The sequence below is a fragment of the Calonectris borealis genome, chromosome 13 (genome assembly GCF_964195595.1).
Source record: "Calonectris borealis chromosome 13, bCalBor7.hap1.2, whole genome shotgun sequence".
Classification (NCBI taxonomy): Eukaryota; Metazoa; Chordata; class Aves; order Procellariiformes; family Procellariidae; genus Calonectris; species Calonectris borealis.
In genome coordinates, this window is record NC_134324.1 from 12643920 (window position 1) to 12669703 (window position 25784).

Sequence of the window (25784 nt, forward strand, 5' to 3'; positions counted from 1 at the left end):
AGTTGATTGCTTGGGACCCACTAGTGGTGGGTTGATAATGATCAGGTCTGGTTAGGTGATGCAATTGTGTATGGCTGTAAATGAGAGCAAATATGCAGTTTGACAAACCTGGGAACCTATTTTCCCCTCACTTTGCTGTAACCTTACCAAGTGTGCATCACCCAGGCAAGAGATAGGCATACGGAAGGCTTTGGAAGACTATCTTCGTCACTGAGGATGAAACAGCTTTAAAAATCTGTCTTCTGAACATTGTTCTAGGCCTCTCCCAAGAACAGATGGTATTCTGAGTAGTCAGTGATTTTTCTCAATGCTGAAAGCCCTGTGTGTGTGTACAGGTGCTTTGCTGGACTGAGTCCACCAGTAGTACAGATTCTGTAAGCGTTGATGTCTACTCTCTTGTTCCATTTTTAAACCTGTACATTTGAGACCTTGTTTTTATTCAGCTTGGGTAGCTGTCTACCAACATCTTTTAAAATCAACCTTGATTTAGCTTCCTCTGTAATCCTTCAATACCTCTGGGACAACCTTTACACTGTTTTTGCAGCCAGTTGATTGTTCTCTCTCACTTCCAAATTTCCATGGGATATTTGCAATATCCCACTCTAATACCTACTAATCCATTAAAAATACCCATGAGATAGATTAGGTAATCCACTGTGCCTCACAGATTGTGCTCCTTAGCTCTCTGCTTTCCCTAAAACAGTCACAGAATGAGTGCTACATCTGCATTGGGAAAGCATTGTTCCTCCAAAAGGATCCCTCAACACTGGCTCACAAGCAGGCACAGCTTACTTGAAAAAATCCTCTTTATCTATTCAGATCTACAGGGATAGTTTCATTTGACAACATGCTAGAAATGTGGCAGCCATTATCAAGGTTAACCTGTGTGTTTGCAAAGAGCATCGCAGGATAGCAGTACGTGAGCGGTCAGTTCTGCCTGCTCTGCAAGTGCTGTGTCTCTTGACTCCTTGCTGAAGAATTGGCCTCATTGCTTGCTTGGAGGAAAGGCTGTCTCTTACTGAAGCTCTTGATTTGTTCAGCATTTGGGCATTCCAAAGGTCTGGTCAAGAGCTATGTTATGGTTGTACACTCCCTTAGATGTTCCCTCAAACCTGTCCTTGATACCACCATCTTGGTGAGAGCTTGCTCTAACTTTTCATTTCTCTTGGGAAGTCCCTAGTATTCCCCCTTCTTAAATGAATAGTGCAAACTTAGTCATCTGACTGGATGAGGTGAAAAGCCAGGCTTCCAGGAGAGCAGATTGGTATAGGCTGGAAATCCTCGTTAGCCTCCTTGCACAGGGTATTGCTGTGTCTGGTCTGATGTGGATGGATGGGAAGCCTAGCAAGGTTAGACACAATCTTGTTCTATACGCAGGCTCAGTGGCTTAAAAAGTGCCAAGCTCTCCCTAAAGAAGTATGGCAAAATGCAGGAAACCTGTCAGGCAGAAGCAACTGTTTTGTGCCAGACCTACTCGGAGACTAGCTTCAATCTCCATGAGAATCAGTGGTGGTAGATACCCTCCTGCCCTGCAGAATAACGTATCTGTGGGGAAGCAGCAGGCATTGACAGCCCCAGATATTCTGGAGACCAGGGCCCTGTCTTTCAGCTCCAAAATACCATGCTTGCTTCATGTGGAGGAGATTCCTCAGCAGCAAGTCCTTCATACTCCCCGTTTCCCCACAGACAAGAAGGCAATGACATATTTGCTGACTTGCCAAGAGACCATCTCTCTTTCTGGTAATGTACAACAGTGGCCAAAAACGTAATGTCATGGTACACTTTGCTCTTTTAAATCCAACAGATGTCATGGAGTGACCTGCTAAGAGTAGGGGGAAAGCTTTGATATCAGCCTCTGAATGTGTGTGTTCCTGGCTGTTGTGCACAGCATTGGCTGCAGGTGGGGGCAATAAGAGTAAAAAAAACAAGTGGAAAAAGTGTTGGAGAGTGTTTAATGGGTATTTAACCTAGATTTTTTTTTGAAAAGTTTAAGTAGGTTCTTAAAAGACCCTGCTGAACTTGGCCCTTCTAGATGTCACTGCAAATCAGAGATGCTGGATGAAAGTGGTTCCCAAAACATTTCTGTTTTTATGATACATGGTCAACTTTTCTTGCTCCTGAAGCAATGTTAACTCTTACTAACTTTGTGCTTGATACTGTACCTAAGCCAAAAAAAGGAAAGGAACTGGAAAATTAGTGTTGGGAAACTTCTTTGTGATTTGGCTTGTGTAGCCTGCTGGGATGGCATCTTTTAGACATTCTTCTATTAACTGCTGTAGCAGAGCCTCAGTCTTGATCTGTGAGCACAGCTATTATGCAGACAGCAATTTGTGAACTCCTCTTACAATCCTCTTATACGGTGAAAACCCAGGAGCATTTCCATTTCCCCTATCCTGGGGGGTAGGTATAGACTACTCCACAGTGAATTTGATTGTCCTGATAGTAGGCTGGCCTCTGAGTTATCCTTTGGGTGGGTTTAAAAAACTATGGCCCAGGACTAATTAGTCCATCAGCTGAAAATTATTCAAGGTTATCTGTTTTGGGAGAGACAGAGTGGGATTTCTTAAGAGATTGTATGGTTGCACCCAGGCAGCGGCTCCTCAGCTGGTGACAAGCCTCGTGCTGAATGTGTTGCCTTCTGCACCTCTGATTACCTGGGAGGTCTTGCCTCTTAACTAACCATGTCTGTCAGACCTTGTGTAACCAACTCATTGCTGCACGTAGCAGTGACGTGGGTCATGGTTTTAAGTTGTAAACATAAAACCAGGGTGCCCTGAGGTTCAGTGCTGTGAACAAAGCAGAGGCAGCGGCTTGGGCAAACCATTTTCTGCAGAAAGAGCAAGGAGATACTGAACAGTTCTCCCTTGTTCGGGAAAGTGGGGATAAGACTGAAGGAAAAAGTGCTGGGAGTAATACTACAGTCTGTGTGCTGGTCATGCCTTTGGCAAGCCTGAGAATATCCTAACTGCTGATCCTGTTTGGTGTGGGGGTCATTGAAAATGCAAGTCCTGTAGCTACGTAGATCAGCAAAGCTTGTCCTCTTCATGCCTGCCTGTATCGCCCTGCATTTGCAGAAACAGTTCTACCAGCCAGTGCAGGGCAACCTTGTCTGGGACTTGCTGTTTCTGGGCTCTAGTGCCACTGCTGTCCTCTGGCTTCTGGAGAGCTGGAGGTGAGGAGCAGGGTTTTGCATGGACAGTGTCTTATGCCTGTGGGTATTTACCATTGCAGGGTAAGGCACAGACCTGTTCTATATGTAGGTTTAGTGGCTGAAACGTCTAATTTTCTCTGGTTGGCTTTGTTTACTCAGCAGAAGACCTTAGAGCAGCTTTCCTGCTGCTGCAAGGATCTCAGAGACTGGTGATGCCACAGGCAGGGTGCAAGCAGGGAACGCTGGGGCTCATGCACAAAGCTGTCTTTAATAATCTTCCCTCTTGTCCAAAAGAGACAGTGCTGCACTCCCTCTTCCTGCATGCACTTTAATGGTGAGAGCTAGGCTGCCCCTTTAACATATTTAACCTCCTACACAAAGTGAGCAGCTCCCAGGATGGGTGCAATGCGTTTGGAAAGGCTTCTGTGGTTTTATGAGAATGCTGTACATGGGAGGTTGCTTTTTCTTTTCTCTGTACTGGTGACGTGTCATCTTTGCTTCAGTGGCTGGTTTCTGGACAACATGCTTTAAAATAGAGATGTAGACAAATTGGCAAAAGGCCAGAGGAGAGCAGCACTAATTGTCAGAGCTTTAGAAAACATGACCTCTGAGGAGAGGTTGAAGAAATCAGGTGCATTTAATCTAGGCAAGACAGTTTTGGTGGGGGAGGGAGAGCGATGTAATGGTTTCTCAGTACATAAAAGCTGTTGTTAAGGAAGGATGATTAATTTATTCTTTCACTATCATCGGGGGGAAATGAGACAAAACTACATTTACACTGCAGAGAATGTTTAGTTTGGATATTTAGGAAAAGCCTTCAGTGCAGTGAAATACAGGAAGAGATTGTCCAGGGGAGCTGTGGAATTTCAGACACTGGTGGTTTAAAGAAACTCCAGTCTGCTTTCATGAAAGGTACGGGCTGTGCAACCTCCCAAGATCCCTGTTAGTGCCTTTGTTCCTGTAGTTTAGGCTAAAGGGTAGGTTTGAGGCTGATGCCTGTCCCTTAGCAACCGCAAGTCTTGGCTCTGACAGCATTGCCAAGTTCACGTGGTCAGAAATGCATGAACCAGACTCCTCAAAGCATTGGCTGTAGTTTATAAAAATGGTGTGGCTTCAGTGGATGATAATATAAAGTAAGCTCTGTTTATCTGCCCACTGTTTTTGAGTCTTTTTGGCTGTGTCTATATTGCAGTTGGAGATCTGATAGCAGAAAAACCCAAGCTTGCTCTAGTCTAACTTTCTTGAGTAGGAGTGAAGAAAGGGCAGCTTGGAACTGAGTACAGGGCAGTTGCCCAAGTAAGCATGCACTGTCTGGAGACCTATTACACTGAATTTTCAGCTCTCTGCAGCTGAGGTACCAGGGTGAGAGCTGGAAGAGATGTCCTGATCCAGGCTGCCGTTACCTCTGGCTGTAGTGCAGGCAGACACAGGCCTGGAAACATGACCTTCCTCTGCAGTCGTGTCGTAGGAATTCCTTCTGTAGCAACATGACTCTAAGTTCTGTGGCTTTTAAGCATTATAAAATAAAATGTGAAAGTAATAACTGGTTGCTGGGAAAATATTGCGGATTAGCACAACTTGTTCTCTACCTTGACTGTTTTTATATTTGACAAGTATCGCTTGCAGAAAAAGGACAGGTTTTATTATAACTCTTTTGTCTGCTTCCCTTCCAACTTCCCGAGTACATTTTTTGCAGGCATCAAACTACTTTCAGGACAAAATGTTGGTGATTTCTCCAGTGGTGGTGAGAAACGGGGACGTGTGAGGGTGCTGTTCACTGGTAAAAGTGGCAGAATTTCTCACACTCCCTCACTCGTGATCTTGCCTATAAATCTTTTCTAGGCATAAGCTTTTTCTTTAAGGGGAGAAGGTCTATTGCCTTGGCAAGGCACAGATAAAAGCATGGGCCTTTAATAGAAGGTTTGCTTCTTTTGCCTTGTCTCAGATCCACAAATGCAGAGTTCTGCCTTTTTGGACAAATTTACAGATGACATTATCCAATATTTTAAATACCCTACTTTTGTATCCCTCTTGCCTGAAGCTATTAACATTGGCAGAATTGATGTCCTTTGTTTATTTTGTGTACTACTTACAGCCTGAATGTTGGATGCCAGCTGGTCTAGTTTTTTGTTGGGCTGCAGTAAGAGGTAGGGCATGCTTTTCTTGTTGGCTGTGTACGTGCTCTTGCATCCCTGTCCAGAGGAGGCTGTGAGCCAATCTTCGCAACAGGGATGGAGAAGGTGAAATGGCTTCCCTGTGATCAAGCCTAAGAGTAGGTCCAGTAAAGGCAGGACTTTGCATACCTTCATCTTTGGAGTATTTGTATGACAATCACATGCTTCTGCCTGTGGGTTGATGGGCACATACCTCAGTGGTTGCAAGCAGGCAGTGGAGCCTCCCGCTTGCTGTGATAGATGGGGTGTAGAGGTCTCGGCAGTGCCCAGAGTGGCCAAAAGGAACATCGCTGACTGCGCATGGGAGCTAGGTGCAGCTAAGCCCAGGCTAATGGGGAGCAGCGTGGCTGATCCCCCCTCCAGCGTTCATCTTGGAGCTGGGAGTCAGGAGGTCTGGATCTTATCCACAACTCTGACACTGAGTCACTGCATGACCTCAGGCGCTCAGATACCATGGTGATGAACACAGCACAAATGTCTAGACAGATAGATGAGATTGGATAGACTCTGTATTTGACAAGTATTTGTATATCACCACTGTCAGTGCTCCCCTGCTATAACCACCCAGCCTGGTGGTTTCAGTGGGTCTCCTACACAGCAGGGGGGAAGAACCACTTTTTGCACTGAGGAAGGACGGGACACATAACCACAGTGACACAAGTACTTGTGGTGACAGATTGGAAGCAAAGCAGGCAGTAGGGCAACTCTTGGAGGAAACAACACTGCATGGCAGAAAGGCTCAGGAGTCGGAGCTGGCTTCTTCCCAGCTCTGCTGCAGTCCTGCACATGGCCCCGTCCTTCCTCCTGTAACCGATTAGTCTGTAAGATCCTCGGGGCGGTGACTTCCTCCTCCTGGTATGGCTTCTATCACAAGGCCCTGATTTCAGGAAAAAAAGACAAACTACCGAAGTAAGACTTCCTTAAAAGCTTTCCTGTGCCACTGTCAGCTTCTGGCACAAGGGAGGATGCAGGAGAATCGGCTGTCCCCGGAGTGACTCTTGGTTATTTTCCCACCTGGTTCCCTTGTGAAAGATGAACGTAGCAGTACAGCAAAGAGGTGCCTAGGAATGTGCCCATGTAGGGATTTTCAGAGGCTCTGCAAGGTCTCCTGAGCACTCCTGCCTCGGGCACCCCTGACAGTGAGCCAGGAGTGCTGGAGAAGAGCACTGCCTCTTTAAGGAGATTTACATAGCAGGGCCTAATTACAGTTGTTGATTCTGATGTTTTCAGTGTTGTTCATATTCCATTAAAGGATAATGCTGCTTAATTTGCAGCAGAGGGTCTTGGTTAAGAGTACACCCAATCACAAGGCAGCCCTAATGACACTACTTCCCTACTTCTGGTAACACATAATTAAAAAATCACTTCATTTCCAGTTGTGCGGTTCTCCCCTCTCCCCCAATCTCCTAATTACTTTCTAAGCCATTTCATGATTATCTGTAAATATTTCAGCACTTAGATCTACTAATGAGTCCATGGAAGAGTTAATACCTTGAGTGGCATAACTGCTTGCCATTCCCTTTCTAGTACTGCATTGCAAGGAATCATTTTCCACATTGCACGTGCGAGAAGAAGGGCTTTGCTTGTGGTGGGATTGGGTTTGTGCTCTGGCTTTGGGGCTGTGGGGATGGCAGGAGAGGGGTAGCACTCAAACTCCATCTCAAGCTACAGGAGTTTTTTTGCTGGTGTTGGTAGTGGATATGTATCTCTCTGCAAATTGTTTTATGTGGCTTAAATCCCACTGAAAGGGCTGTCGTGCTGCCTGGCTGTGGGAGCTGCTAGTCAGAGGGGCTTAGGTAGAATGGGCTATGAGTCTAGATCTAGCTGGGATGCCCACACATCTGGAAGAATTGGCCGAAATGGTTGGTTTCTACCCTGACTCTACAGTTTGTGGGAAATGGTAATGCAGCTCTTGCTGCACTTGGGCACGAGAGGGCAATAGGTGTGTCTGTGACTGCCCTGATGTCGTGTTTCTTCACAAGCTTATATTGCATTCCCCAGTCAGTGGCACTTACTATGGCGTGAGGGTAGCTTGGTCACTGGGTAAGGGAATAGCTGAATTTCCCAGCAGACATGTGCACAGATGTCTACCACAGCTCCGTGGCTGCAGGCAAGAGGATGTGGGGTAACATGTGCCCTGATGCCCATGGTAAAATGGGGAATCTGTTCTCTAATCCAAGTGCTGCTCTACTCTGAAAAGCTATACAAATGCTGCTTTCTCACTTCATAGAACTGGTCCCTGTACTTGTCTGGTATCTTGGGTATTAAAATTCACTTGGGGTTTTCAGACTGAGCACTCAAAACTGACAGAGTGATGGAGGAGTGAGCTGGAATATCTTTCCTGCCCGTGTGTTGCATGGGCTTGATTGCTATGTTCTTTGTATGGACAATCAGTAACACCTTATGCAAGCCCACTGGGAGCCTACTGATGGTCTCTGAAGGCATTATTTGGAATAACCAGAGATAATTGTATAACTAGGGGGTAATTAACTTCCAGGAATTAAAGAATCAAGCTTAGGCTGCACTTACTCCTAGGGGTGAGTCTGTAAGGCTGGGAGTTAGAGAAATCTACTCTTCTCTAATCATTTGAGCACGTGACTTGGAAATCCTTGATACTTGGGGAATGTGAGGCTGCTTCAAATAATATCCATGCATTTCTAGGCAATTCCTTAATAGCAGGTAGGGATGGAGGGCTTGAATATGGTCCTAACCCAATCCATTTGTGTTTCAGGTAACCCTGTCACAGTGGGAATGAGCATCCATATCTCCAGCATTGACCAGATCTCTGAAGTTAACATGGTAAGTTTGGAAAGAAAAAGAAACAAGCCTATTAGACTATTCTTCCATTTTCTGGTTGAGATGTGCTTCTAAGACAATGGCTTCTTGGAGCCACCTGAGATCTCGGAGTGCTCTTCTGAAAAGCAGGGTAGTCACACCCCTGCTTCCTTTACCTCCTACTACAGATCTTCCCTGCAGCTGGGAAGTTGTTGGAGGAAAAGTGACATTAGTCTGATACTGAAGAAGTATTTTTTTTCTTTTGCTTTGGACACAGAATTTTGAGGGGTGATGGGAACTCTGATTTAAGACAGAATTCTTCCTCACTAAAACATAAGGAATTCAAGGATGATTTCTCCATGTGTAGTGTGATGAAAAAGAAAATCAAACACTTAACTGGGCCATAAGAAATGAGGTTTTCTTTCCAAATTTCTTTCTCAGCATCCTGGTTTCAGTCTGAGCCTTTCTCCTTCCACCCACTGAGTGGCCTGTGTCACTGGGACTGCCCGTCAGTTATCCCCACAGCCTCAGCCCAGCCCCAGACTGAAACAATCCTGAACTCACTGAAACAACACTTGCAAGACAGGACTGGCATGTGGGACCTCTGTGGTACACATCTACACCTGCTGATGGCACTTGTGATGTGGTTGGACATGCTGAAGGATTGTAGTTCACTTCCTAATGTGGGGTAAATTCTAGTAGGGTTAGTGAGTGTCTGCACTGGCACACTGAAGTATCCCTGGTATTATCTGTGAACATGTGAATGGAGGATCTCTGCTGGCATATCTGGAGTTAGTGGCATCTTATCCAGAGTAGATTCTCATCCCTTATCCTTCTGTGCTGGTTGCACAGCCACCTCTCCGAGCCATTAATGCTTATGCCTTAAAAGAGTAGATGCAAGTTGTATTCTTTGTTTGACACAAAGGCAGTGATGGCTTTACAGTCAGCCTGTGCCTGCCAAGCTGAAAAACAGTCAGTGGCTTTTCATGCTTGCTGGTGGTAATTTGGCATTTATTTGGAGATCTGTACTGGAAAGGGAGGAATCTAATGGAGATGTGGTTTTGGTAGCATTGATAGACTGGAGTTTTTCATATTGCCAAGAAGAAAAAAATTATCTGCTCAGATAGCAATGGTTTGGGGTGACATTTGTTAATTATTTTGGTCATGGGTTGGGTACACATCCAGGCCTGTGTTATCTGTCTCAGAAGCGCTTAGCACCCATCAGAGGACATGGATTGTGCTGATCATTGCCTAACCTTGCCTTCCTCCCTCCCTCCGAGAGGCTTTTCCTCCAAACTCCTCTCCTTTCCAAAAGGCTGAGCGGAGTGGAAGGCTGGTGAGGACCTCCTGGCAGCATCTGTCCTGTTCCTGGGTTCCTGACCCGTGCAGGAGAATCCTAGGCCAGTTTAGAGCTCTTGCTGTTAAAGTCAATTAAAACCTTGGTCTCCCAATGCTCCTGTCCTATTTATCTGTTTCTGGATTCTCCTGCCCTGTTTCTCTGGCCCAACAGCTATTCTGCTGTTGCATGGGGGGGAGGAGGGGAAGCGAGACAATCTGACTAGTCGTTCTGGTTTCCAGACTGCTTGAAAATCCTGAATGCATATGTTGATATGACCCAGGGTGAAGCGTCAACCATGAACCTTCAGGTTCTCATATGGAACAGTTTCTTTTGCAGACTCTCTGTTATCGTCCCACCATCACCGTAATTATCTACATGGCATGTTACACCTCACCCTAGTTACAGTGACACTGGACAGTGTGTACAATCGGAAATTCAGGTACAGACCAATGTCCCCATTGCATTGGGTAGCTGTGCTTGAGGTTAGGCTCAACTTCGAAGAGCCAGATGGCTAACCTGGCTTCATCTATCTTGCCTGTCAGGGCAGAGCTCAACTTTGAGTCATCTCCTCCCCTGATCTCAACTTGGACCTGAATTATTCTATGTGGTGAACCACCTGTCACCCTCCTTGCTAAAGCCAGCATGAACAATTTGGGGTCTGGGCCTGTAGTTTAAGACCCCAGCTTGCACAAACAAAACTGGGAGGGAGTGAGGGATTTGGTTCTCAGCTTACCTGTAGCAACTGCCCTGATCTTCCTCTGTAGACCTGAGAAGAATAGCCGATCACTGCAGAGATTGGTTCAAGATGAACCTCCTACTGGAGATGTGTCCATGGACTATAAAGTCTGATCAAGTGCTTTGTCATACACCTGTTGTGAGCAGCTGTGTCCAGGCATGCTGTGTCCTAGTCTATACTCTCTTAGCAACACTTTTCAACCCTTGCCAGGTGAATGCGATGCTCTCCTCTCTCCAGTGAACACCTGCTTCCCTCTGCTGCAGGATGGCTGGGGCAAATGTGTGTGCTCAGGGCTGGGGAGAAACAGCAACAATAATATCTCTGTGGGGTGCATGGGAGAGCAGGTTTCCCGGCATGGACCTTTATCCATATGCTGCTCTGGATCTTGCAGAATTTGGGCAGCACTATTGATGGACATTGAGTGTTTTGATCATTGTGGCATGGCACTTCTCTTGATCCTGTGAAAGCATGTCACTTCTGAGCTTTTGATTATCCCTCCTGGCTCTCTGTTTGGCTTGACAAGCATAATCTCCTGCCCATCCTTCCTGCATATGTTGGGGCGCAGAGGGCATGGAATGGGTGCCAAAGTGACTATATGTGAGAACCTACTTAAGACCAACACCTATAAGCACCATGGTGAGGCAGCTTCAAAAAGGGGTTAAAAAATCAGAATTATCTTAAAGAACAAACATTTAGGGAGCAGAAGAGCTCTCATGTGATGTAAGTTTCCAGGCTGAAGGGATTTTATGTGCATCATTCTTCTGTGTGACAGATACCCTGGGGAAAGGGCTGTGTCTTACCCCTGCTCTGGACATGGATACTGGCAAGAAAAACAAGGCATTTTTTTGGCATCGTGTGTGATTGGGAAAGGGACTGTGCAATGAATAAATTAAAGGCACACAAGTGAAGCTGGGTTGTCATGGCAACCAAATAGCTTCTATTGTTCCACGAGGAGTGTTATTACTTACTGCCCCTTGTAGGATAATTAATTAATCCTCAGACATCCTTTTGGGAACAATGGCCCTAGTGCTGGGCAGGCTGAGGAGAGCCCCCAGCTCTCCCATGCCTTTCCCTGGGACTCTTGGCGTCTGCTGGTTTGCATGATGGTGGGGAACAAGTGCTGTTAGTGACTAGCCGTTGCATGATTCAAAAAGTTGTTTTCCACAGGAGTCCAGCTGGATGTGGTGCTGTAGAGGAATACAGCTCCACCCATGATCTAGGGAGCACTCCTTGCCTTCACTCCCATGGGAATTGTATTCCCAAAATGATGATGTGGTGACATTTCAATCCTGGAGGATACAGTGCGCTCTGCAAAGGCAACACAGTTATGTCTTTATGCTGGAAGTTCCCGGACACTCTGATATACAGAATGCTTTGCAGCTGTCTGTACATGCTATGTGTTTCCTGGTGCCTTGCTATATGAAGTCGTTGCATCTCCATCTCCTTGGGGGCCATGCCCAAATACTGTGCCATGGTACAGAATATGGAGTCATGTCAGGGTGCAGGACATTCAGAGGTACAGTGCTGGCTTTATAATGATCTCCCAATGATGAGGGACCAAAACTACAGTCCTTATTTTAAAAAAAATGGCACCTTCTTGTTCCTCGCAGCTGCTGCCTGTGTGTGGTCAGCCGTATTTTCAAGCTCACTTGCTAGATTAATGCTTTATTACTGTGTACTCTTCTTAGCCCTGCTAAGCAACACTGAGCTGCAGCCTCTGTTCTTGTCAGTGATTAGAAGGATTATTTGCTGAGCCAAGATCAGTGACATCAATTGAAATGCCTGGGAAAGGATGCTAGGGGCCAGGCCAAATAGGTATTGGGGCGGGCACATTTGACTGGCAGACCCTCTGGGAAGTGCTGATCCATGAAGATGAAAGGCCTAGCTGGAGTCTTTTCATATCCTGTATGAATTTGCAAGTTGGGGATTTAAAGGCAGGCTGAAAGGAGGAACGTCTTCATAATGATGTTCAGTAGCTCAGATGATCTGCAAAGAATGCAGATGATCTAGTTCTTCTTAAAGGAAATGGGCTGGATATGTTATCTGGTAAATGCCATTTTGCTACAGGTGGTTGACTTGCAGTAAGTATGGAATAACATGCGGGTATTTATAGATGCTTCTTGGAGTATAGCGGTACTTGGACAGTGCTATGTTCAGACCTTTTAGTATGGTACCCAAGTTACTGAGGAGTCTAGCACTACTTCTGACCCAGAAGAGCACTGGCAGTGTGGAGCTCAAGTCACTCTGCAGCTGAAGCAGAAGGTTTCTGTCCTTGTGGTACGTGGCCTGACTGCTGCCCAAAGTCACTATCAGCTTAATGGTCTATTTCAACCACCCTGCTTTGGTGGATCCAATTCTGATGGTATCCAGTACCAATGGCTTCAGAATGAGCTCAAGTATTCCCCCGCTCCTGTATGTCCTTTCAACAGACAGCTGAGGACTGGCCAGTTCAGGGTATGTTGTACTTGCTGCATGGTGGGACTAGAGGCTAATACTTCCAACTGCAGCCTTCTCTCTCTCTAGGTGATCTTTGGGGACATATTTTTCTAGTACCAGGCAGTTCAGACTCCCTTCAAGCATTAATGAACTATTTCAATAAGGAAAACAACCAGAAGTTTTGTATGCATTTGAAATAAGAGATGGTTACCCTTCATAACGCTTCAATTTTCCTGCCCTATGATCTGTGCAGTTCTAAACCTGCTCCCTCCTGTGTATCTGCACACCGTAGATAGCTCGGAGCATCCAGCCGTTATAGTTGCGATTTCTTTGTGGCTCCTATAATTTATTCATCCCAAGATGCTCACCTACATCTGCAATAACATTGTTTCAGTTTGTTATAGCACTAGCTTTAAAGTTTTATAAACCTGGTGACAAGTTGAAAAGTTAAAAGAGGATTGTTGTAGAGGGCTAGTGTAAGAAACAAGGCTTCCAAATAAAAATTTTGCAGGAACATACGTGTTAAAGGAATGATGCCTGTGGGATTGGCAATACCTTTTGCTGGGGGACAGTCTGCAGTGCAGATAGGTTAGAGATTGGTGAGGATGCTTGGAAAAGCTGACCTTGATGCTTCGCTTCATTGCTTCCTGCTTCCTACTCTTGTATCACCTGTTGCCACACAGCTGTCTTGTCGGAGTGACTGCACTCGCACTGGCATACTGGATCTCTTGGGAGCTATGGAAGGAAGCATGATGTCTATTTCCCAACTTCCTGAAGCTTGCTTGAAAAACAAACTGTCTTGTTTGGCAAAGAAGTTTTCCCTGTTCATGAGAGATGTAAAGCATGTCCCAAGACAGCAATGAGCTGCAAGGGTTTTAAATTGACTTTTAACACAAAAGAAAGTGGTTCAGGTTGTGTGTAAGGGTGTTCTTGACCAGGACAGTTCATCTTACAACCTGTTATGCTATCCTCAGTGGGGCATCACTCTTCTCACTATGTCAAATTTTCCATCTATTAGGCATGCTTGAAATAGCCTTTGTGGTGGAATCTATCCTGATCAGGCTTTGCAGTTCTGTTTTCACTGGAGTATGAATATGCAGTGACTAGTTGAATCTCAATTTCAGTATAACCCATGCACAGTAATATATGTGCTTGACTCTGCTGTATGCTGGGTGTAGTTGATGAAAGAAGGCAGTGTGGGTAACTAGGCTCCATACAAGAGTTTTTCTTCGGTACACAACACAGCAGCCTTTTAGGCCGTACGTTCTCCTGGTCAGAGCTCTTGACCTTTGGGCCCTTTCAGGAAAGGGGAAGGGAAAGGCAAGAAAATGCATATCAATGTGGGATTGCTGATCTGGATGCATGATGTCCAATCCATTCTCGAACTATTCTGACAGGCGGCTCATGGCTTATACAGGTGTATTCTTTGCTGGGTAAAAAACTGGCTGGACAGCCAAGCCCAGAGAGTTGTGGTGAATGGAGTTAAATCCAGTTGGCGGCCGCTCACGAGCAGTGTTCCCCAGGGCTCAGTTTTGGGGCCAGTCCTGTTCAATATCTTTATCAACGACCTGGACGAGGGGATCGAGTGCTCCCTCAGTAAGTTTGCAGATGACACCAAGTTGGGTGGGAGTGTTGATCTGCTGGAGGATAGGAAGGCTCTGCAGAGGGACCTGGACAGGCTGGATTGATGGGCTGAGGCCAACTGTATGAGGTTCAAAAAGGCCAAGTGCCAGGTCCTGCACTTCGGCCACAACAACCCCATGCGATGCTACAGGCTTGGGGAAGAGTGGCTGGAAAGCTGCCCAGAAGAAAAGGACCTGGTGGTGCTGGCTGACAGCCGGCTGAACATGAGCTGGCAGTGTGCCCAGGTGGCCAAGAAGGCCAATGGCATCCTGGCCTGTATCAGAAACAGTGTGGCCAGCAGGAGCAGGGAGGTGATCATGCCCCTGTACTCGGCACTGGTGAGGCCGCACCTCGAATACTGTGTTCAGTTTTAGGCCTCTCACTACAAGAAGGACATTGAGGTGCTGGAGCGTGTCCAGAGAAGGGCAACGAAGCTGGTGAAGGGCCTGGAGCACAAGTCTTATGAGGAGCGGCTGAGGCAACTGGGACTGTTTAGCTTGGGGGAGGCTGAGAGGAGACCTCATCGTGCTCTACAACTACCTGAAAGGAGGTTGTAGCAAGGTGTTGGTCTCTTCTCGCAAGTAACTAGCGAGAGGACAAGAGGAAATGGCCTCAAGTTGTGCCAAGGGAGGTTTAGACTGGACATTAGGAGAAATTTCTTTACTGAAAGAGTGGTCAAGCCTTGGAACAGGCTGCCCAGGGAAGTGGTTGAGTCACCATCCCTGGAAGTATTTAAAAGATGTGTAAATGTGGTGCTTAGGGACATGGTTTAGTGGGCATGGTGGTGTTGGGTTGACGGTTGGACTCGATGATCTTAGAGGTCTTTTCCAACCTTAATGATTCTATGATTCTATGATTATGTATGCAAAACCCTGGTTTCCTTGGGGCTGATGCAGCTTTGGCAGTAGCCTTTGAGGACCCTCAGCAGACCCTCTGTATGCCTGCAATAACGGACAGAAACAACTTTGCTGCAATATGCCCCTGAAAAGTATTTTCCATTGGTATAGATGTTTTAAGCTTTAAAAACCAAGATTTTTAAGAAGAGGTTTTTACTATTGTATTGTACCTTATACTACCATATATTCTTTTCAAATATATCAGCATTTTTCTTATTCTTAACTGAAAGTGTTCTGTTTTGTTGCCATCCCTTTTCGATGGAGAAATGACATACAGATATTTCCCAGTCAGTCTATTCTATGTCCCTGGATATCCAAAGGTTTTAAAAAAGCAAAGGTTAAAGCATTTAAATCCTACAGTTAGAGGTTTCTGGAGTTATATGTTATGAGATACAAGTATGACATGACACTCCAGTGCTGTAAATGTTTCCCTATAGCCTAGGGTATATCCAGCCCCATGATATGTGGTATCTAAACTGAGAGTGTGTGTACGTTACATCTTGGTATTTGAATGAGCTGGTCTCTTTTGCAGGCAGGAGGTACAACTGCCTGCTCTGTGGCTCATTGAGATAGATGGTAAGAGTAGAAATGTACTGAACTCCTAGAAACATACTTGCAACAAAACAGGTGTCAGGGACCCATCTTATCTGCCATCGCTAGATTTGAGATTACTTTGTTTATCCTTGGGGTGGTGACATCCTATGACTGCTGAGGCTCAAGGCGACCTTCACCAGCACTGATACAGTCTAAAAAGTTAAGAATCAGGTGTGGATATCTGCTCACACCACATTATGCTTTTCTTTAACAGAAATCCCACTAATTGTGCTGAAAGATCCCTTGGACTAAGGTAGTGTGTGTGAGGAGAAGTAAAGCATCTGGCCCCAGGGGTGCTCTGCAGTGTGATGGTATGGGGGAGTGGATGCTCAGGTTTAAACAAGCAGTGGTCCCCTTTCTGCCTGAAAGACAGGGATGGTCCTTCCACAAGAGGGTAGGGTTCTTGCACAAAATATTTAAGAATAAAGCAAACTTGTGAAGGGGCCTGAAGTACTCCCCATTCATTGGTTCTGAAATTGGTTGCAAAGAGATTGTCCTGGCTTGAAAACTAGAAAATAGGACAGGGTGACTCATATGTCAATATTTACTGCATTTATGGCAACTTGTAGAAGGGGAAAATCTTACCTGTCTTCCATAATATTTCACAGATTATCCCATTCCTATGACAATTCTCCCTATGCCCTTGGTCCTGGTGTTGCTTGACTGCAGAGACTGCCCAGTAAATTCACTACATCTTAGAGTCAAGTTGCTAAGTAACAACCCAAAGATCACCATACAGTCTCTTCAAATGCTGTGGCCAGCTGAAAGTTAGGATCTACACAAAGCACCAGCAATTCCTTCTGAGACAGAAGGACTCAGTGCATGTGTAGCAGAGAGCAGCCTAAAAGCAGCAATCGTGCCAGGTCCCTGCCACTGTACTGCCTGGAGGTGTCCTCATGCGAGAGGGGACAGCTTTATCGCTTCCCCTATAAAGGGGTCTCCTATGCTTGTGCTGAAGGGCTCTGATGTTTTGAACGTTAATGATGCCTTGAAAGAAATATTTTTGTTGGCTGAATTGCATGATTTTGCCATGTACATAGATCAGTAAATGGTGAACTGTGGAAACCTTGCTGAAACAAGCTCTCAGTGGAAGAAAGACTGTGAACAGCTGGACTAGAGAATGACTCTCTGCCCCTGAGGCTTTCCATTCTACCATGCTGGTTTCTTCCTAGGGATCTTGTAGTATTCACATGATATGTTAATGGGAGGGTTTCCAGAAAGCTCTTTGTCTGCATAACTGGAAATTCTTGGTTATGGGAAAGCTGTTGGGTAGACTGGCTGATTCCTGCAAACTTTGGGTTTTGCAGCACGAATAAAATGTGGTGGCAATGCTTGTTGCAAATGATTCCTCCCAGTGCATCTTTCCATGATGCTGTTATCCCTAAGGAGCCGCTCTGCAAGTCTTCCAGTATCACAGGTTGCAGCCTCAGGAGGGCTGAGTCAATCCTGCTCCAGCACTGAGAAACAGAGTTCACATGTTTTGCTCACTAGGTGATTTTCCAAATGAGAACATTTCTCTGCTTTCCCTGAAGAGGCTAAGTTCACTCTCTGTTTCGTAGGTGACTCCACCCCATGGCAGGAGAGAAGTCATGTTGGAGGGGATGAGAGTCCATGGCTATATAGTTTGCAGCATGCTTTCAGCTGAACAGTGCTATGTATTGCAGTGCTCCATCTGTTCCTGTATCAGCCAAGTTATCTTTAGATCTGAACATGTCAGTGTTGTATGGTGGTGGTATGAACCACTTCAGCTTGCACGCCAGCATTCCTGTAGTAGTTAGAATTGCTACTGCAGAAAACTTTGCCCAGGATAAAAATGTCTTTTTTTTTTCCTGCTTAAGTTTTTATTCAGGTTTTTACACAGAACTCCCACAGCCTTTTTATATTTTTTTACATATATATATTATAAAGCTGCCTGTATTGAGAGCAATGTTCCAAACTGCCACCTGTTTCAATAGCAATGCTGCAGCATTGGAGACGATTACTGCAGAATGCTAAAGTGTCTTCCCACAAGTGAAAGCTTCATCTGGTTTGATTGAAAACCAAATTAGATCTTGAGAATCTGACCTTCTGACATCCTGTCATATATATGTTTAAAGCATCTAGCAATAGAGTGTATGTGCGCAAGAGTGCCAGCACCTCAATATAGAACCTAGATCCAAATACAAGTGTGTGCGTGTTGTGTTGCTATTTGAATATGTAAATAAATGAGCCTATATATAGCTCTATATGTTATGTACATGTTAAGTGAAGGTGGTAGATACGACAGCTGAATAGCTTTGCTGTTTCTGAATGCTGGTAGATGCTCCCTGTGTGCTCCCTACATCTCTCGTGCTTGCTCCTACCCCTCTCGGCCTTTCTGCTATCACATTTTTCAGGCCTCTGGAGAAGATCGTGTGTGGGGACAGGAGTTGTTAATATTCTGAGTCTGTGCTGAGTTGCTAGGCTACAGAGAAAAATGAACATTCAAGGAAAAGGGATGGTAAAAGGAAGAGGATCTGCTGAGCTGTTTGGAGATCCAGAAAGGTCCTCTAGTCAGATGAAAGGGATGATTTTGGGGAAGGAGGGTGTGCATGCATGCATGTGGAATGAAATGTGGGCAGTCCCTGCTGCCCTGACACAAGCAGAGTCTCAGGCCAGCTCCAGCCAGAAAAATGGCAGAAGAGGGAGTAAAAGGCAAGATCCACTGGCCCCTTCCACGTCACTGCTTGCAAGGTGTGCACAGCTGGCCTCCTACTATCTGTGCCACGGCACAGTGGGTCACCAGGCTGGAGTATGCCCTCTTATATATCCTTTGCCCCCTCTTTGCAGGGTGCACTGAGCTCCCATCTGAGGCTCTAGTGAAGAGGGAAGCAAACCCAAAACATATTCACTGCTTACAGATTGGACCTCGTCTTCCTTTTCCACTGCAGCAACCTGCTACCACAGTATCTCCTTTAACTTCAGTGTGACTGCAGGGGAAGGCAACCTGTGGGTTGTATCTCCCTGTCCATCTCCTTTGACACATTCCTAGATCATGGATACACAAAGTGTTGACCCTTTTATGCATCAAGAGTTTGCAGCTAAAGTTTAAGGGGACCTGAAGTTTTACAATACACAAGCTCCTGTCCGAGCCTAGTTTTCCTGAACACAAACCTTCTTCCTTTTCAGCTGTTCTCCCACATAAATGAGTGTCAGGTATTTAGCTGTACAGGCTGTGAGCCATCAGACTTACCAGGTGCCTTGTGTTCCACTCTTCTGGAAGGATGGCTTTGCCCTGTGCTCCTGTTCCCGTCTGCAAGATTTCTGTTCCCTCTCAATATTACTGGCTGTATCAGAACCCTCAGAAAAATTAAACAGCGCCTTTGGGTATTTTTATTATCTGGATACTTTATTTACCGAGCTCACATGGGCTCCCTGCCAATAACTTTCAGCCAGCTCTGCAAATAGAGCTCCTTGGCTCCAGGACTGTTGGTCCTGGTACTGCAGAGAGCACTCACTCAGCATGGACAGAGACTGCAGCTTGTTCTCCGCCATCCAGTTGGCCGTGAAGTCAAAGTCTGCTTGCTTGTGAACCTCCACAGCCTGCTGAAATCTCCTTTTTCTTCATGCATTCTGTAATAAGCTTGATTTGTTCAGCAGAATCAGGAGTGTTTCATACAGCTGCATTTTGAATGGTATTGTCAGTTAACTACACTGCACCCGTCCATCAGGTTTATGATCCCACAGCCAAGACTTGGATTACTAAAGTGAAAGAACGATAGCCTGGGCCATATTGTGTGCACTGCTGCTGGTGTCAGCCTGGTTCCCTTGGCTTTACCCTGGCATAACCAAGGGCAGACTAACCCATGGATGGAGGCAGAGGTAGACTAAATCCATGATGATATCCTGTCTGGTCAGTACCTTTGACAGTAGAAATTGTTTCCTAGAACAGATGAGTTGATACTCCTGTACTTTTTGGTTGTCCCAGCATGACTATACAGTGCTCTGTTCACACCACAGTTGAGACTGTTGATTGCTACCCCTTTTCTCTTACTCAATCTTACTGAGTTTATCAACTTAGGGGCCACAGATACAGCTATGCAGAATATGAATATTCATATGTAGAAGCAGTCATCCTAGGTATAGAACTGGATGTCTGTGTGCAGGAGTCTTAGGGTTTTCAAGTCAATAGTTTGCACCTGGTTTGCTTGGGCTTGTTGAAAAGTAGGCCTTGTTTTTCAAACCACAGGGTTGACATCCTCTACCCTTAGAAGACCACCCTTTGCCTAACTGAACCCTGTTGCCAGAAATACGTTCTGCTCTTCTGCATTTCACCATCATATCTTCTCACTCCAGGTTATTCTTCTTACATGATCAAACTTTGCTTTCTACAGGAAATAAACACCATTCTAGCCTTTTGGTCAAGACAAACTGTGCCAGCCTAGTTGAGGTGATTGTTCCACCCAGGACATGTTAGTTGTCTTACATCATTTAAAGGATTTGTTTGTGTCTGGCTACCTCCTGGGAAATGACATCTTTGTGGCAGTTTTTGGAACCTGGAATATCAAACCTTCCTTCTCTAAGTTAAAACAGTATCTGTAAAGTACTGTGTGCCTTGATATTGTTGCACAGTCTCATGGTTTCAGTGCTCAGAGCTGTATATACAGCATTTTATTCTGCCATTTTATTCTGCCGTTTTATTCTGCAAAGTAATACTGCTTCATTCATAACATGATTCCCTACCTATGCAGCCCCAAACTGCATTGGCAGTCTTGACTGCCACAAGCTCTATTTAATTTTTTCCCCAAGGAGAAAAAGTAATTTCTGTTCATTACACACTTAGCACTTGCCTAGAAGTGTGGGGATCCCAAACTGCAGCATGGAGGCAAGTTAGCATCAGTGTCTTATTTTTACAGATAAGAGAAAATGAGGCATAAGTGAAAGTGCCCAAAGTCTCCTACAGAATTATCATTGAGTGAGCTGAAATTGATATCCAGAGGTGTTTTGTAAAGTACCTAATTCCAATGGGCTACTAAGCCCCTTAACTCCTTTAATTCCCCATTCCTCCATCCTTTTTTCCCCATGATCTCTACTAGTCAGTGTTTATGTGGAGGGCTGCCGAACCTCTTCTGTTTGGGGTAGAGTCTGACTGGATTGATGTCCAGTAAAACTCTTGGCAAGGTGAAGAGGATGTTTCATTTAAATATAAAAAAGGTGCAGAGGAGTGAAGAGTTCTGGGAATATTTTGGAGAAAGTACATCTTTCTGTTACCAGGTTCCTCCTGCTAGAAAGCCTATTGAGTTTTAACCACTTGAAGTGAGCATCTCTCAACAAGCAAGAGGTAAGAAAGTCACTACAAGATGAAAATTCTCTGAGGATACACGTAGAGGCTGTGAAGCCCCTTTGAAAAGGTCTGGTCTTCCAACATCACCTTTCCCTTGGCATAATCCAGTTTTCTTCCCCCATCCTTCTGAGGGCTTTTGAAACTGATATCTTCACTAGTCACTGTTCAAATGTCTCACTCTAATTTAATTTACTCTAATAGGATAGTTGTTGCATGTTTAATTAAATACAAAGTGATTATTAAAAACATTTTTGAGCTTTAATGGCTGTATATTAGATATGCCCATATGTGTATGCAGGAGGGCACTGGCAACACATGCTGTAAGGCAGTAAGGGTAGTGCTGGGAAAGTACAAAAAGATGAGTTCAGAGAAACTAGGTGGAGGGGTGAGGAGAAGAGGTGGGATACAGGCACCAGCACTGTCCCATGGCTTGTAGGTGTGCAGAAGGCAGTTGTGTAGCATACTAGATTAGTGCAGGCAAACAATGGAAGGTAAAGTTGGCCTTTCTGAAAGCACCAGGTTTTCCTGTCATGGATCAGCAGAAGCCTATGGCAGCATCATCTGTTTTAAATTACCAAGTACTTCAAATGAGAAAGCTTGTTGTAATATAAGCATGCCCTCGGACTCCCTTTCCCAGCTATGCAATGCATGATTATAACACTTCTCTGAGACTCCACAGAGATAGTGCATTAATGCTTGTGTGTCTCATACTGTGGTAATCAGTGACCTTGTGCATACCTAGAGAGAGGTTAAGAGAATCAACAAAAGGAGCTAAGTTAAAATTTTGCCTTAAGTAAATATGGTAAGAGAGAAGGGATTTGAGAGACTTGATGAAGCCATTTGGAGAATCTGATACACTAGCAGAGCACAGATGTAAGCAATAAGCCTGTAAGGATCTCCAGGAGGGGGAAGAATCCATGTTACCTGCACTGGGACCCATGTCATTCCTAGGACAGATTTCACTTGGGAAAACATACATAGTACTTCTCACAGACTTCCAATGCCGCCTTCCCTGCACTATCTCAAGCTAGTCACCCCTTTAACTTGCCATTTTCCTGGAAGAAATTACTCAGCTGGGGACTTGCTGCCTGAGCTCCCTCCTTGTTTAACAGAGCATCTTACTTTTTTTTATCTCTCCTGTTCCTACAATGAGTTCTTACCAGTTCCCAGCCCATCTATCAGTGAGAAGATAGTGTAAGCACCATCCCTTTGACTTTCTGCCCGAAAAGTGGTCAAATTCATGCATCACCTTTTTATGAACTTAATGTATGGCCTTGCTTCTCTGACCTTAGTTGGCTGTCTGGACAAAGCACGCCCTTCTGTGCTGGTTTGGCATGGGAAGGTATAGATACCAAAAATGAGTTTTACCATTTCTCATTAAGTGGTTCATCTCTGGGAAAGACAATTTCTCAAGTTATGATGAGGTCTGGAGTGAAAGCTAGCTGGTGATGCAGAAATAGGAAGGTCATACAATCCTGGGTTTGGGGGTAGAATGGGCTCTGGGTTTTGCCCAGCTACTAGTTCATGAGGAACCAAGTGAGGAGTCCAGACCAGCAGAAATGGTATGCAATAGCTCACAGATTTTATGGCTTAAGAATAGAAACTGCCTAGCATTGTTTTCTAAGAGCTTGCCTGAGGAAGATGTCATGCTGCAGGTGGTGATTTCAGGATTACTGCCTGTAACACTGAACAAGGTTGCTATTTTGCATGTTCTCATAGCATGGATGATACTCATCCATGTGCCCATCAGTTCTGGCTTTCTCCTCTTGACCTCTGCTTCCAGCATGGCTGGGGCTGTTAAGCAGATGACATACGGTGCTGCCTCCTGCTCAGGTAGGACTTTGATATATAGGCTCAGAAGTTTGAAAGCCTTGTCATGGGCAGATCAATACCCTTTTGGCTTAGGACCCAGGTACGTATGTCCTCTATCTTACACCTGCAGGACCAGCACCAATCCAGGTGCTGCAGGGATAGGGCATGGCAGGAGAGAAATAGGGCAATAAAGTGACACTTTACTTGCACATCCCTAGTTGTTGAGGATATTGCTGATATCCGTCCCAGTTTCTGGACATGCATTCAGCAATTAAACACATGCAAATTAGTACAAAAGTAGATCAGATTAGTGAGGGGAACATCTCCATGCAAAGTACTTCTCAGGTCCTAATGAAAATGAGTTCAAGAGCACAAAGACCTGCAGCACAGAAGGGCATAGAGCATATCCTAGAAGCCAATACATTCCTGTCCCTTTGCATTACTGGCAGAGAGATTACAGGTGGAAGCTGCTCTTCCTGATCCCCAAGTCAGTGCTGACATCTGGTTATTAAAAAATAGGGGAGGTGGAAAGAAATTGTGGCTTTCTCACTGCTAAGCTGAAATGTAAGGAGAAGGGCAGTATCTAAAATAGTTGTCACTTTATCTAGAACAGTTGTCATGCAGAACTTCAGACTTATAAACTGACCACTGGCTTGCACCAAAAGAGAAATTAAAAGCAACATTTTGGCAGAATACTCTCCCCATGAGAAATAGTACAGTAAGTACAAAAGCTGCTGCCTCCTGCCCTAAGCAAAGGTGAGAGTCTGAACAGGCTTTATGCTGTTTAGAGCTGGAAAGACTGCTATCAGATATTTACTTATGTCAGATTAACTGGTACTTGTAAAGGTCTGGGACCCGTTGATTTATCTGTGTGGAAATGGACAATCCCTTATGAGGGCAAAGTGGTTTTCTTAAACAAGCTTGCTAAGGAAGAAGTGTGGCTGTCTTGCTCTGTCCTTCATATATTCTCCTGTACATCTTACACTGCTCCAATTCTTTGCAACTGATTGCAGGCACATCCTGTCTCCTCCCCTTAAAAATAATTCCTCTTATTTCCCCTACCCCCTCCTTAAAATGAAACATACTTGAGGACTACTTTGTCCTTTAATTTCTCTCCCAAGAATGACGGGAACAGGAGCTGGTGTTTAATCATCAAAGAAGTTGAAGCCAACAAACTGTTCATTAGTTTCTGGCAGTGGCAGCTTGGTTTTTACTAAGTCAGATGTTCCATTTTTCTCTCTCTTTCTGGAGCATCTTGGCTTTCCTAATGTTCTTTTGTGATCTTGGACAAGGAGACCATATGTCATTTGCTTATACGGGGAAGGACTTTTTTTTTGATCACTTCTCCAAAAGGAGGTGCTTTATCAAAGTCGGGGTGGAGAGGAAATGGGGCGGGGGAAAGTCAAGTGGCACAGCTAGTGCTAGAGGCAAGTTGCAAAACCTCCTTTAGCCCTCATGCCCAAAGTCATGCAACAGCAGAAGAGCAGTGTGCACTCTCCCTTGCAGAAATGTTTTTGCTTCCAGTACCTTTCAAGTGCTTGGTGGAACACAATCTCCACTAGCAGCCTGGAATAGTCACCTTACTTCCAAAGCCCCTCTGAAAGGTATCTGAGTCCATTTATCATCCATAAAAATGGACTAGGCACAGGAGACATCCATGTTGCCAGAAATACTGTATTTGGAGCAAAGATTTGACCCTTTCACAAGCATTATTCCTTCCATTTCTAATCCTGGCTTCTGAGTCTAGCGTAGCTCCCGATGAGCATGCACAATTCTGCCTCTGGACGAGTTTAATATTGGGGACTCTATAGATCACAACACAAAAGAAAATGATCTGACCCAACCTGCCAACGATCCGTGTCTCCCAGGAGGTGTGCTGAGGGTTTATGAAGCAGCCTGCCTGGGAGGGATGCTTCTGGTGACTTTCTGTTGGAAGACGGAGCTTCTGCCTTGCAGCAGGAGCTCTGCGTCCTTGGGCTATTCTTTCCTGTTAGTCCCTTCTTTTTATGATTTGGACTGTATTTTCCACATTAATGCCTAGACCTTCCAAAATACTGTTAAGCTCCTGACTTCATGCTTTTGTAACAGCAAATTCCACAGGCTCTGTGGAAAGTTATTTCCATTACCTTGCCTTCAGTCTGTTCTTGTGCAACAACCTATTGCAGACCGTCAGACACTGTCATCATATGGCTCTGTTCTGTGTTTAACCTGTGCTACTGTTCTCCCCCTCCCTTGCTGCATCCTGCCTCTATTGGATCCTTTCTACTACTTTTGAGAGTGCATGTAGTTATTTGTGTTCTGCTCAGTAACCCTTAAGTATCTAAAAGGGGGTGGGACCCTGTAAGCTTGAGTAACATAGGGTTATGATTATTTACTGGCTTAATGCAAGCACTACAGGGAATGAGAAAAGAGTAAGACTGATTTGTACTTGTTTTAAAGTGATGTAAATACAGTGAGAGTTAAACTGTGCAACTCACTACCACAAGATTGCAGATGCCAAAGGCTGAATATTCTGAGAGATAAGACAAACTCTCAGAAGAGAAACTGAGTATCTTCAATTAAGAAGGTACAAGCTCTGGCTCAGGAGATCCTTAAGCCTCAAATAGCTGGAGAATTAAGTATCACAACAGAGAGCCTGTTTTGCTTATATTCCTCCCTGCTATTCTCTTTACTGATATTGAAGACAGGATACTAATGTAGAAAGACTTTTGGTCTGACACAGTACAACTGTCTCTCCAAAATCAGCACAAGCACACTTATAAGAACATCACTTGGATACACCATGTTGATGTTCTGCATGCTGACGTGAGACTGCACAGGAGAAGGGCAGCTTTTTCTGGGGAACAGGGGCTCCTTAATTTTGGAGCCCTTCGCTCAGACAGGGAAGGGCTGTGTCCCAGCAGAAAGGGACACATGATGCCCAAAGGGGCATGCGTGAGCCTAGGG

The 25784-nt window shown here is 45.1% G+C and overlaps 1 protein-coding gene across 2 annotated transcripts in view; it reads left to right on the plus strand.

The window, feature by feature from the left end:
• Window positions 1-25784, plus strand: part of LOC142087720 (gamma-aminobutyric acid receptor subunit beta-4) — a 75941-nt gene that overhangs the window by 20060 nt on the left and 30097 nt on the right. For both annotated transcript variants that reach the window (XM_075162258.1, XM_075162257.1), the window contains exon 3: window positions 8057-8124. In XM_075162258.1, the coding sequence (XP_075018359.1) occupies window positions 8057-8124 (68 nt within the window). The remainder of the gene's footprint in view (window positions 1-8056; window positions 8125-25784) is intronic.